Source organism: Entamoeba nuttalli (genome assembly GCF_000257125.1).
Source record: "Entamoeba nuttalli P19 unplaced genomic scaffold asmbl_4189, whole genome shotgun sequence".
Lineage (NCBI taxonomy): Eukaryota > Evosea > Mastigamoebida > Endamoebidae > Entamoeba > Entamoeba nuttalli.
In genome coordinates, this window is record NW_008576619.1 from 1 (window position 1) to 12,597 (window position 12,597).

Genomic DNA, 12,597 nt, shown 5'->3' on the forward strand with positions numbered 1-12,597 from the left:
TTCTAATTGGAATCCATCAAGAACTTCTTTGACATTATTCTGTTTTCCATTTCCTTTAGCTTTACTTTTAGTTGTTGTTGCGGTAGTGCTTGGAACTCCTTGTTTTCCACTAAACTTTGCTCTTAATTCTTCAATCTGTTCTTTTGAAATCATTTTGAAGATAACTTCGACTTTTCCTAACATAGTTTCTCCTTCAAGAAGAAGTCCAAAATCATTTGGTAATGGAATAGCTGGTAAATTCATTTGTTCTCTAACCTTTTTACCAAATTCTGGTATATATGGATCAAGTACAAGTGAGACAAAATAAAGGATATTCAATGCATAATAAATTTCATCAGCAGCTCGTTCTTTATCACTTTTAATTGTTTTCCATGCAGCAGTGTCTTGAAGATATTTATTACCAACAGATGAAATAGCCATAGCAATTTTTAGTCCTTCTTTTAATTTAACATTTTCCATTGCACTAAGATATTCTTTATATAATTCTTTAATTTCTTTTTCACAATTTAATTCAACTTCTGTAATTTTAGTGATCTTCTTTGGTATTTTATTATCAAAATTCTTTACAGCAAATGTTAATGTTCTTTGAGCAAGATTTCCAATATTCTTTAATAACTCATTATTATTTTTCTCCATAAGATCATTCCATAAGAATACTGTGTCAGATTGTTCTGGTCGATTAATGAGAAGATAATATCTCCATACTTCTGGTGGGATTCCAGTTTTCATGGCATCATCTCCAAATACTCCTGTTCCATTTGACTTTGAGAATTTACAATCTTCATAATTCAAATATTCAGTAGTTGCAAGTTTTCTTACCATAGTCCATGGTTCTCCAGTTCCAAGAAGTGTTGATGGGAATAAAACACTGTGGAATACAATATTATCTTTTCCAAGGAATTGTGTTAATTCTACATGTTCATTATCCATCCACCATTTCTTCCAATCATCAGTGTAATTAGCAGTAATAGAAAGATATCCAATTGGTGCATCAAACCAAACATAAAACACTTTATTTTCAAACCCTTCTAATGGCACTTTAGTTCCCCATTTAAGATCTCTTGTGATACATCTTCCTTTTAAATTATTTAACCATGTTTTTGTAGCACATGCACAGTTATTTGGCCATTCATATTTACTCATTGTTTCATTTGCCCAATTTCCTAATTTATCTTGAAGTTTTGGAAGGTCAATAAAAAGATGTTCTGAACTTCTTCTTACTGGAACAGAGTGACAGACTTTACATTGTGGATTAATTAATTCAACAGTATTAATTAATTTTTGGCAACTATCACATTGGTCTCCACGAGCACCAGGGGCATTACAAAATGGACATACTCCTTCAACAAATCTATCAGCTAAAAATTTATCACACTTTTCACAATAAAATTGTTCTACTGAATCTTTATAAATATAACCATTGTCATTTAAATGTTTAAAAATGTCTTGTGTAATTTCAGTTTGTTTCTCAGTTGATGTTCTTCCAAAGTAATTAAATGAAATGTCAAACCAGTCATATACCTCTTTATGAAGGGTATAATACTTATTACAAATTTCTTGTGGTGTACAATGTTCTAACAATGCTTTTTGTTCTGTTGTTGTTCCATATTCATCAGTTCCACAAACATACAACGTGTTGTATCCTCTCATTCTACAATATCTTGCATAAACATCAGCAGACAAAACGCAACCAATTAATGTACCAAGATGAGGTACGTTATTACAATATGGTAATGCACTAGTAATAAGAATATTTCTTTCACCAACAACTGGTATTGGTTTCTTTTCGCAACTCATCAAATCTTGTTATTTTTTAAGTTTTCCTTTTAGGGTTTTCTTCTTTTTTTTTCTTCAAATTTTCATAAATTTTCTTCTCAGGAGAAAATAAAAAATTTTTCACCTAATATAGAGCAAATTTATCTAAATTCCAAAATGAATATTAAAAAGTAATTGATATTATTAAAAATGACATCAATAAATTACAAAAGCAAAGTTTAACTTTTCTTATTTATTTAATGTTTTTATTATTTAAGAAGATACATCACACTTTTTTCATTTTAAAAGAATAAACCTTAGACATCGTTTTATAATTTGTTTATGTTGAAATAAATATTATAAGATTTATTTCATTTAAAAATAATAGATAATTACTTTTAAGAATAGTTTATAGTAATAAATGGAATATGCTTAAGGTACATTCTAAGATAGGTTTGTTTATTCAGGATGATAAGTAAAAAAGAATGATAAGTTAAGTTATTCGTTTATGACAAAATCAAAAAAGATAAAAGAATTTCAATCTTAATCATTAAATAATTTTTTCATTAAAAAAACTATAATATAAAAACAAAAAAAACATAAAATTTTATTATTTCAAAAGGACAATAACATTTAAAATTTATTTATTGTTATTTTCCCAAAACAGTTTTTAAAGCATTAATTTCAGTTTGGGCTTTAAGTAAAGCAGCTTTGTATTTATGATGAGCTATTTGAAGTTTATTAAATTCTTCTACCATTTGGTCATGAGAAGACATAATACGATTAAGTTCATTTTCTTTTCTTATTTTTTCTTTATCTATAGTAGTGATTTTAAGATTAAATTTATTAGCTAATTGTTGTTGTTGAATTTGAGTGGCTTGAATTTGTTGGTCTAAAAGATTAATTTTATTTTGTAATGTTTCTAAATGATTTTTTAAATTTTCTTGGTCTCGAAGAAGTTCACTAAATGCTTTAGTTAATTCAGAATATTTGGTTTTTTCTTGTTGAAGTTCTTCTTTAATCGAAGATGGTTCTTGTTTAATGTTATTATATTTTTCTGTAAATGCCTTATCAATCATTGGTTGACGTTTTATAAATTCTTCTTCAAAATGACGTTTAATTTCTTGGTTCATCGTTTGTTGAAAACAATGAACCATTTGAGTTAATGTTGTTTTATCCTATTTTTCAATTTTTTTGTTATTTTATCTCTTAAATGTTTTATATAACAAACTACTACCATATTAAAATCTTCAGGTGCTGAAGCTAATTCAATCCACATCTTATAGTTTGAAGTATCTACTTCTGTTGTGTTGATAGTTTCCAAAGTCATTTAAATTATTTTGTAGTTTTATATTTTAATATTTTCTTTTTTTAAAATGAAGTATAAACATTTTATAAACTTCTGAAATCCATTTGACAAATAGAAAATAAATAAAAAACATCAAATTTTCTTTACTAATTTTAACATGTTAGTTATTTATATCTTCTTTTCATTTTAATTTGTAATTATCTATATCTCATTTATGAAATAACTTCACAAAAATTAATGTTAATTCTCTTTTAAAGATAATTATTTCTCTAATTCTCTTTTTTCATTCTTTTCATTTAAGATTCTTTGTTTTTATTGGATTATTTCTTTTTATAACTCTGTGACTTATTAGTTAAAACAATATGACTAATTTTTTTTTGGTACATTTTTTACTGATATAACATATTATATTTGAAAGTTTTATTATTTCACACATACAACTGAAGTAAAAAAAAAATTAATAGTTGTTGGGTGCTATTTATTTTTAAAGTGATGTGAGTTAAATGTATATAGTGTTTAAGTAAGTTAACTGATGAATAAATTTGATGCTTTGTATTAATTAAAAATATTTAAATAAATGTTATAAATGGCATTTTTTATAAATCATTTTAACAAAAAAAAGAAAAACCATTTTTTTTGTTCAAAACAATAAAGTTGTAAAAACTTAACAATCTGAAAAAAGTGTAAAGAAGAATGGAAGCAATTGAGAAACTTATCAAAACTATTCCTGTTTGTTAAACTAATAAGTGGTTAATAGACAGAAACATGAAAGACCTAAAAGATTAAATTTGTAGTATGGTGATATACCACCACCATTTAACAACCAATTCAATAAAGTTAATACTGAGTTTATAAAACAAGTTCATAGCATTCCTGTAAAAGAAGGGTTTGAGAATCGTATCATGTCAAAACTTGATTACACAGATTCAATCTTAGATTTCTATAATTTTAATGATGAAGTTCGTGTCTGTAAAGGTTTCACAATACAAACTATTTCTAATTATCCTATCCTTGAAAAAGATGGAGTAAAACATAGAGATGGTGATCCTGTTGCTGATGCATATGGATTTTATAGATGTCGTAATTTTTTTATTTATTCTGTTAATGATGGATGTGGGTGGGGAGTAGAACCTAGTTATGCTGCTAGAGTGGCATCAGCAACATTTGTATTATTTATGAAGAATGAGTTAGAAAAGAATGTATTAAGAACAACAGAAGAAATTCAAGAATTATGTAGAACTGGGTTAGCTTTAGCACATCAAACAATTATTCAACTTGAAGTACCAGAAGGAAAAATTGGAGGAACATGTACAACATGTTGTGGAGTTATAGTACCAATTATTGACAATGAAGAATTAAAGAAAAAAGGAATAAATTCTACTCAATTTGAAGATATTCATCAAGAAGGATCAAAAGTACAACAAGAAGTAAAAGAGTATTTTAAAAGTATAACACTAAAAAGTAAAGTTTTAGAGAAGTACCAATTAATTGGATTAAGTGTTGGTGATTGTAAAACATTTTTTATAAAGAATGAACAAAATGTATGGACAACCGAAGATTTAACTTATGGAAGTCGATTACATGCTATTGGATCAAATGACCCAGGAGGAAGAATTGGTATTCAAGGAACAAATAAAAGAATGGATATTAGAAATGCAATGGTTTATCATAAAATTCTAAAATGGAATGATATTATTATGGTTTGTTCAGATGGAATTCATGATAATCTTGAACCACAAACAAGAGGATTTAGTCCTAATGAAATTCAACCAGAACTAGGAGATATTAAATGGTTTAAATTAAAGAAAGAACAAATAGAAGAAATTAACAGAAATTATTCATTAAAATTTATTTCTGAAGTTGCTTCACATGCCGTAAGTGTTCACCAATTTCATAAAATGATGATGGATGCAATTATTGGAGTTATTGTTGATAGAAAAAAATATATGGAGGATCACCCAAATAATGCAGTACCAAATGTGTTTAGTGGTAAATTAGATCATGCCACTTTATTACTTGCACGACCAACATTTTAAATAACAAGATTTTTGTTAAGAGTTTTTAAAGAATTAAAAAAAGATATAATTTTTTTGTTATATTATTATTTTTGTTATTTCAAGCAAAAAAAAGAGAAATAAAAAAACTAAAAAAAAATAAAAGAATGACATGTATTACTAATGAATGGTTAAGTCAAGAAAAAAATGAATGTTTATTAGCAATAAAAAGAGGAGATGGAATGGAAAGTTTTGTTCATCTGAAAAATATAATTCAAGCGAGTGATACCAATTATTCATTAAATTATTATAATACATTATCATCAATAGTATTTACATTTATATCAAAAAAGAATGATAAAACAAATAGTAATGTCCAATTACAAATCAAATGGTTAAGAAAATTTTTTATACAAGAGATAATTAAATTAATTGAAAAGTCATCATCAAAAAATCAACGATCATTTTTGTTATCAATTAAAATATTAATCATTTTGTTAAAAAACACTCCAACAAGTGAAGATTCAATCTCATTAATCCATTTATGGGAAAGTATTATTCAATGCTTTAAAGTTAGAAAAAATTCTGAATTTCTTATTCTTGTAGCAAATTCACTTTCAGAACTTTATAAATTATCAATTGGAATACCAGGAATTGATAGTGTTATGCTTAATGTATCATTTGAGTCAATGATAACAATGACAAGTTCACAAGAAAGATCAGCAGCTGTACAATTTTTCAGAGTAATTTCAAGATATAATAGAAAACAATTTACAAATGCATTAACAATAGCAATGATAATTATTGAACCAATAATAAAAAATACAATAATAGAACCAATTTATTTAAAAGAATATATGAATGGAATTATTGAAATATTAAATAATATTGAAATATATGGAAAAGAATATAATTTTAAAGGAATAGATGTTGATGGTGTTATTTTATTTTTTATAGAATTATTAAAAGAAACACCAAAAATATATACAACATTTAATTATTCATTATTAATATTAATTGTTTCATTTATTGGATTTGGAATAGCTCAGTCAAAAACAGATTCATTAGAATTATTAACGTCATATATTTTAATTGAAGTTGATGATAGAAATAAACAAATAGATATTTATTTAGAAAATATTATTCAAAATATTATTAAACGATTTTCATTTTCTTCATCAAATCAAATTACAATTAATGCATTAATTAAATTAATTTCTTCTTTAATAAAAACACGTTGTAATATTTATATTCATTTAGTAAATAATAATATAATGGAAGAATTTAATTCATATATTTATTTAAATATTAATTCTGATATTAGAAAACCTGAAGAATTACATTTTTTGTCTTGTCTCATTTGTGCAGGACATACAGAAAAAGAAAAATTATGGTTTGAAAATGAATTAAAAAAATGGGGAGGAATTGAATTTCTTGTTTCATTATTTATTATTGAATCACAACATAATAAAAATTCACAAAATGCTTTTATTTCGTTAGGAGAATCAATTAATTATTTAATTGAAAGTAATTTAAATAATATTCTTTTATTAAAGAAAGTAATATATTCATTTCTTTCATTTCCAATGACTTTGAATTCAAGAATTAAATGTAGTTATCTTAAAGAATGTACTAAAATTAAATGGAAACAATGTATTAGTTTTGATAATTGTCATAGAATATTACCTACTTTATCTTTACGTTTAATGTTAGAAAGAGTTATTTCTAGTTTTATTGTTGATCCTGATGAAGTAGTAAGAAAAATTGCTTATGAAACGTTTACAGAAGTAAGTGTTACTATTTTAAATACTTCTCTTAATGAATTTCTTCTTAAATTATTTTCTCAAACAATTATTCAAATTCATCCTTTATTTCGTTTAACTTCAATTCAAACATTTGCTATTTTATTAAAAAAAATAACTCATACACCAGTTATTCCATTTGTATTATCAAGACTACCAAATCCATTAGAAAATATTTCAGAAAGATTATTAAGAATTACATTAGATGATGGATTAAATTTATTAAATACATCATTAAGTATGTATGGCAAAATTGGAAATCTTTCTATTGTAAATGGACTAATTGCCTTTTGTGAAATTGTTCAATGCGTTACAAGAAGTCAACAAAAAGTTATTTCTTCTTCAAGAATTAAATGTTATTTATTTGTTAAAAATTTACTTCGTTGTATTGTTGAAGTTCTTGGAATTCAAATGAACTCTACTCAATTAGCCGTTCAAAAAAAACATTTAGAAGAAATAAAATCACCACTTTTAAACTCATTAATAAATTATCTCGTTTCAATTGAATTACGTTCTGGAAATTTAGAATCACCAATAATAATATTAACTCAAAAAATAATACTTTCACTTGCATCTATTGTTAGGTCTATTGGATTAAATGGATGGGAGGTAATAGAACTTTGTAATTATTTAAGAGTATTACATGATATATGTCCATTAGAAATAATATTATTATTAAGAGAAATATTACAAAGTCAATTAACAATTTATTCAGTTAATTTTAATTTATTTCAATCAATTTCATCTTTATTTATGCAATGGGATTATTGGATATTACCAGAAACTAAAATTGAGTTCATTGGTGAAAGAAGAGCTTGGGCAGAAATTAATGATACGTCTATTTTATTAATTGAAGAACTTATTAATAATGAGTCAATTGATTATAATCTTCGATGTAGTATATTAAATTATGGATATTTATTTGTTAGAATTGGTAATTCTATTGGAGCACCAGTAATTGGAGAAAGCATTAGATTAACGTTAACTACAGGAAATACAGATTATGAGGTATTATATCAAAATCTACAAAAACAATTACAATTTGATAATTCTCATCTTGACAATATTTCTACTTTATTTCCTAATATTTATGTTCCTTCTTTTGTAATATTTCCTCCTTTAAATCAATCATTGAAGTATACTATTTTAATTGAAGAATTAACAACACTAAAATTTATAATTATTAATAAACCCTTAAATCCTCAATTTCATCTTCAAACATTATTACAAATTACTCATTACTGTATTATTTTACATTCTATTATATCAAATAAATCAACTAGTAAAATTATTTCTAAATTATCTCAAATAATTAATGATAAATTAATTCAAAAAATATTATCTTCAAACCAAAATATTTTAATTGGTGCTCAAATGGGTTATCGCCAAATAGTAACATTAATTGAATCTGATAAGTCTATTATACATAAAAATTCTTTTATTAAAGAAATTCAGAGTCATGTTGATTTATTAACTGCTTTTCATATGGCATTTGAATTATTAATGAGTGTTCTTAAAGATTCATTTATTCATGGAATATATTCAGATGAAAGTATTAAATTATTTATTGATTGTGTATTGCCAATGTATTGGAGTATTCGTTCAAGTAGAAATACTCATTTATTCTTTTTAAAACCATTAATTCCAATTCAATTAACAGAAATATTTATTCAACAAGCTTCAATTATTGTTCAATTTCCAAGAACATATAGAACAATTGCTTTTTCTAAATTATTTGAAAATGTTTATTTATGTTCTTCAGGAGTTGTAAATCATTTAGAAGTATTTAATAGAATAAAAGATAATAAAAAATATTTATTTTTAATTAATTTAATGAAAGAAGCAAATTGGTCAAAAGATATTCAACCAAAACATAATGAAGTTGTATGTAAAAAAATAAATGACATTGACAAATTAATTAATAACATTCAACTAGGTTCTAAAGAATTATTTATATTTTTAATTAATTTAAAAATACCTTTGTCAATGAAAGTTTATGAAAAATTAGCTTTCTTTGCTTCTCGTCCTAAAATTTATTCTTCTATTAAAGACTCTTTTCCTAATTTTCCTCAAAGATATTATCATTTATTATTTGATTATTTTACTTCATTCTCTCAGTCTATTGGAAATAAATATAATGATTTAGATGATTCCTCTTTTTCTTTATCTAATTTTATTTCTAATTACTCTCAACTTATTAGTGATATTCCTTTTCTTAGAGATACTGCTTTTATATCTTGTGCTTCTATTGCCTCTATTCAAGAAATTGCAGAAGATAAAAAAGAAGAAAGTACTGAAAAACGAATTGAAGAAGATGAAATACAAATAAAAAAACAAATTCTTTTAAAAGAAAGAAAAGATGAAAATAATAATATTGAACGATTATTTACACTACTATATTCAAGAATTGATAGTCGTTATTATTCATTAACTAAAAAATTAAAAATCCCTTATATTGTTTTATTTCATTTAAAACAAAAATTAACTTCTTTACTATTACATTATATTTATTTATTACCAATATATAAAAATAATACTTTAATTTCTGTTCTTAATGAAAAACAATTACTTATGACAACATTTTGGCAATATAGAACTCCTCCTGTAAATTCTATTCTTGAAGTTCTTACTTCTTTAAATACTTTAGCAAGACAATTACCTATACCTTCTTCTGATTTAAATAAAATTTGTGATGACCTTTTAACTGGATTTCTTTCTAATAAACAACCATTCTACTTAATAATTATTCTTTCGTTATTATCTCATTATGATAATGTTATTTCTATTGGAATAGAACAACCAAGACGTGTATTAACTTGGGGTCAATTACCTATTACTTCTCATTGGGGAACAATTAATGAGTCTTTAATTAAACGTGTCCAATCATCTTTTTTTCAAATTGACTCATTCGGAAATGTATCATTTAATCAATTAATATTACCAATACTTCAGTCTGATGAAAAAATTAGAGAATTTATTAAATTCCTTATTTTCTTTCAACCTCATTTTAATATCAACCAACAAAAATTATTATTATCTTTTTATGTTACAATGCAGAAACAACAATCTTCTATTCAAATTTTAATAAATTATGCTTTTTTCTCTTTATTATTACTTCATCCTAACTGGAATAGATCTTTATTTAAAATAGATACTGAAATACAATGTATTGGAATTATTTTAGCATTAAACCACAATATTCCTTCTTTATTAGAAAATTATTCTTTATTATCTCCTATTGTTTCTTCTTGTTTAGAATTTATTTTTAATTGTCATATAGAAGATGTTATTCTAACAATTGATGTTATTAATCCTCCTTTTAAAATGTCTTGGAGAATTGCAGCTACTTTTTTAGTTTCATTATTTGATGCAATAACAGAAGATGATATTTGTGTTCTTATTGCTATCTTTGGAAAAAATATTTTTCCAAAAGATCTTATTTCTCAAAGAATATTCATAGTCAAAACAAAACAAACTATCTTTGAAAAACTTACTTTTATTCCATCATTTAATGATTAAACTTTGTTTATTCTTCATTATTGGTTTATGCTTTTAAATACCTATTTTTTAAACTTATTACCTATTCTTTATTATATTTATTTCAACTAATCGATTTTGGTACCTTAGATATATTTTGTTATTACTAATTCAATAATTAACATCATTCTTTTTTTTTAATAAATGATGTTTGTTCATAATCATATCTTTTTTAACTTTTCTTTTTATTTTGTATTTTGTTGTTTGTTACAAGGAAATTCTAAATTTTCTTTTTAAACAAAGTGATAATTTAACATCTGGTTATTAGTTTAATTAACAATCTTTCATTTTTGTTTTTAACAAAAATTCCTTTAAACGTTATTTAAATTATCTTATCAAAAATAACTAAAACAATTTTAAGATTTATTGATAATATTATTATCCTTTTCATTAAATAACATTAACTTTTTTTTAATTATCTTCGCTTTCTTTATTCTTTAATACACAGTTTTTAATAGTAATAAAAATAATGACTTTCGTTATAGTAATTAAAGTATCAAACATAATTAAAATCATCACCTCTCTGCAAAAAATAAAATTATAATGTAAACCCTTTTCATTATATTATCAATTTATTCAAGTCATTAATTAAATGATGTATTGTTTTTTTGTTTCAAAGAAAATAGAAAAGAAAAGAACAGAATTAGAAAAATCTTGTATAATGAACTAAAGAAAAGACTGATTTTTGACTAAAAATTCAACATAAAAAGCCACGTAGATCATACAGTATAAAAGAAAACCCTCTCATAAAAAGAAAACCCTTTAATAAAAGGGAAAGAAGATTAATGTCAGTGCGAGAAACAGGTTATTATGACTCTCTTGGAATTAAACCAACAGCCAATGATGAAGAAATTAAAAAAGCATACAGAAAAATGGCAATCAAATATCATCCAGATAAAAATCCAGGAAATACAAGTGCTGAAGAAAAATTTAAAGAAATTACTGAAGCATATGCTGTTCTTTCTGACCATAACAAGAGAGAAATATATGATAAGTATGGAAAGGAAGGACTTGAAAAAGGAGGAATGAAAAGATATGATATGGATGATATTTTGTCACAATTCTTTGGTGGATTTGGTGGGTTTAGTGGATTTGGAAGAAGATCTTCTGGTCCAAGAAAAGGTCAATCGATTCAAATCTCATTAAATTGTACTTTAGAAGATTTGTATAATGGAAAAACTTTCAAAAGAAAGATTACACATGACATTATTTGTAAGGCATGTTCTGGAAATGGAACTAAGTCAGGGAATAAAGCCCAAATTTGTGGTACATGTAGAGGAAAAGGATTTAGATTTGTTCAAATACAACAAGGATTTTGCATTATGCAGAGACAAGAGGTTTGTCCAAAATGTAAAGGAGAAGGAGTTGTTGTTAATGAAAAAGACTTATGTAAAATGTGTCATGGAGATAAAGTTGTTAGTGAAGAAAAAATACTTGAAATTATTGTTCAGCCAGGTAGTCATGAAAATGAAAAGATTGTTTTTCCAGGAGAGTCTGACCAAGCTCCAGGGATAATCGCAGGTGATGTTATATTTGTAATTAAAACGAAAGAACATCCAATATTTGAACGAAAAGGAAGCGATTTAATTATGAGCAAAACAATTACTTTGAATGAAGCATTGACTGGAGTTGCTTTTATTGTTAAGACATTAGACGGAAGAGAACTTTTTATTGAAGGGAAAGATGTTATTGAACCAAAAAGTTATATGTGTGTAATTGGTGAAGGTTTTACTATTAAACATCATCCAGAAGAACATGGTGATTTATATATCTATTTTGAAATTAAATTCCCTACCAATGCTGAAATTAAAAATTCTCTTGATGTATTAAAGAAAGTACTTCCTTCTGGAAATACTTTTCCAATGAAAGATGACAAGTATATTATTTGTCCACTTGTTCCATCTTCTGGTCCTAATCAATCTTCTGGAAATACTTATAGACAAAACCAAATAGATTCAGATGATGAAGACGACTACTCAAGAGGAAATGGTGAATGTACTTCCCAATAAAATCATAAATTGACTGTTACTTCATGTTAGGCATTCTTTTTAGTCAGCAATTTTTATTTAAATTCCATAGTTAGTATATAAAGTTTTTCATTAAAGTTATTTTTCTCTTTTTCAATTTCATTAATTTAAAAAATTTTTATTATTATTTGTTATTTTTTTATGACTCTCCCAGTTATTGTCTGGTTATGACG

The 12,597-nt window shown here is 24.6% G+C and overlaps 5 protein-coding genes across 5 annotated transcripts; 3 read left to right on the forward strand and 2 right to left on the reverse strand.

Moving 5' to 3' along the window:
* Positions 1 to 24: 24 nt before the first annotated feature.
* Positions 25 to 1,797, reverse strand: ENU1_096680 (methionine--tRNA ligase domain containing protein; the record flags this gene model as incomplete). The annotated part of the gene is made up of 1 exon (XM_008859184.1): positions 25 to 1,797. A coding segment is annotated over one exon (1,773 nt), but the record flags the coding sequence as incomplete, so codon positions are not given.
* A 608-nt stretch (positions 1,798 to 2,405) lies between these two features.
* ENU1_096690 (hypothetical protein) lies at positions 2,406 to 2,912 on the reverse strand (the record flags this gene model as incomplete). The annotated part of the gene is made up of 1 exon (XM_008859185.1): positions 2,406 to 2,912. One exon carries the CDS (start codon positions 2,910 to 2,912, stop codon positions 2,406 to 2,408), a length of 507 nt encoding a protein of 168 aa, XP_008857407.1.
* A 1,054-nt stretch (positions 2,913 to 3,966) lies between these two features.
* Positions 3,967 to 5,100, forward strand: ENU1_096700 (hypothetical protein; the record flags this gene model as incomplete). Its single annotated transcript, XM_008859186.1, has 1 exon — positions 3,967 to 5,100. One exon carries the CDS (start codon positions 3,967 to 3,969, stop codon positions 5,098 to 5,100), a length of 1,134 nt encoding a protein of 377 aa, XP_008857408.1.
* Positions 5,101 to 5,225: 125 nt separating this feature from the next.
* On the forward strand, positions 5,226 to 10,379 carry ENU1_096710 (hypothetical protein; the record flags this gene model as incomplete). The annotated part of the gene is made up of 1 exon (XM_008859187.1): positions 5,226 to 10,379. One exon carries the CDS (start codon positions 5,226 to 5,228, stop codon positions 10,377 to 10,379), a length of 5,154 nt encoding a protein of 1,717 aa, XP_008857409.1.
* An 803-nt stretch (positions 10,380 to 11,182) lies between these two features.
* On the forward strand, positions 11,183 to 12,406 carry ENU1_096720 (DnaJ family protein; the record flags this gene model as incomplete). The annotated part of the gene is made up of 1 exon (XM_008859188.1): positions 11,183 to 12,406. The coding sequence occupies one exon, from the start codon at positions 11,183 to 11,185 to the stop codon at positions 12,404 to 12,406; it is 1,224 nt and encodes a 407-aa protein (XP_008857410.1).
* Between the last annotated feature and the right edge of the window lie 191 nt (positions 12,407 to 12,597).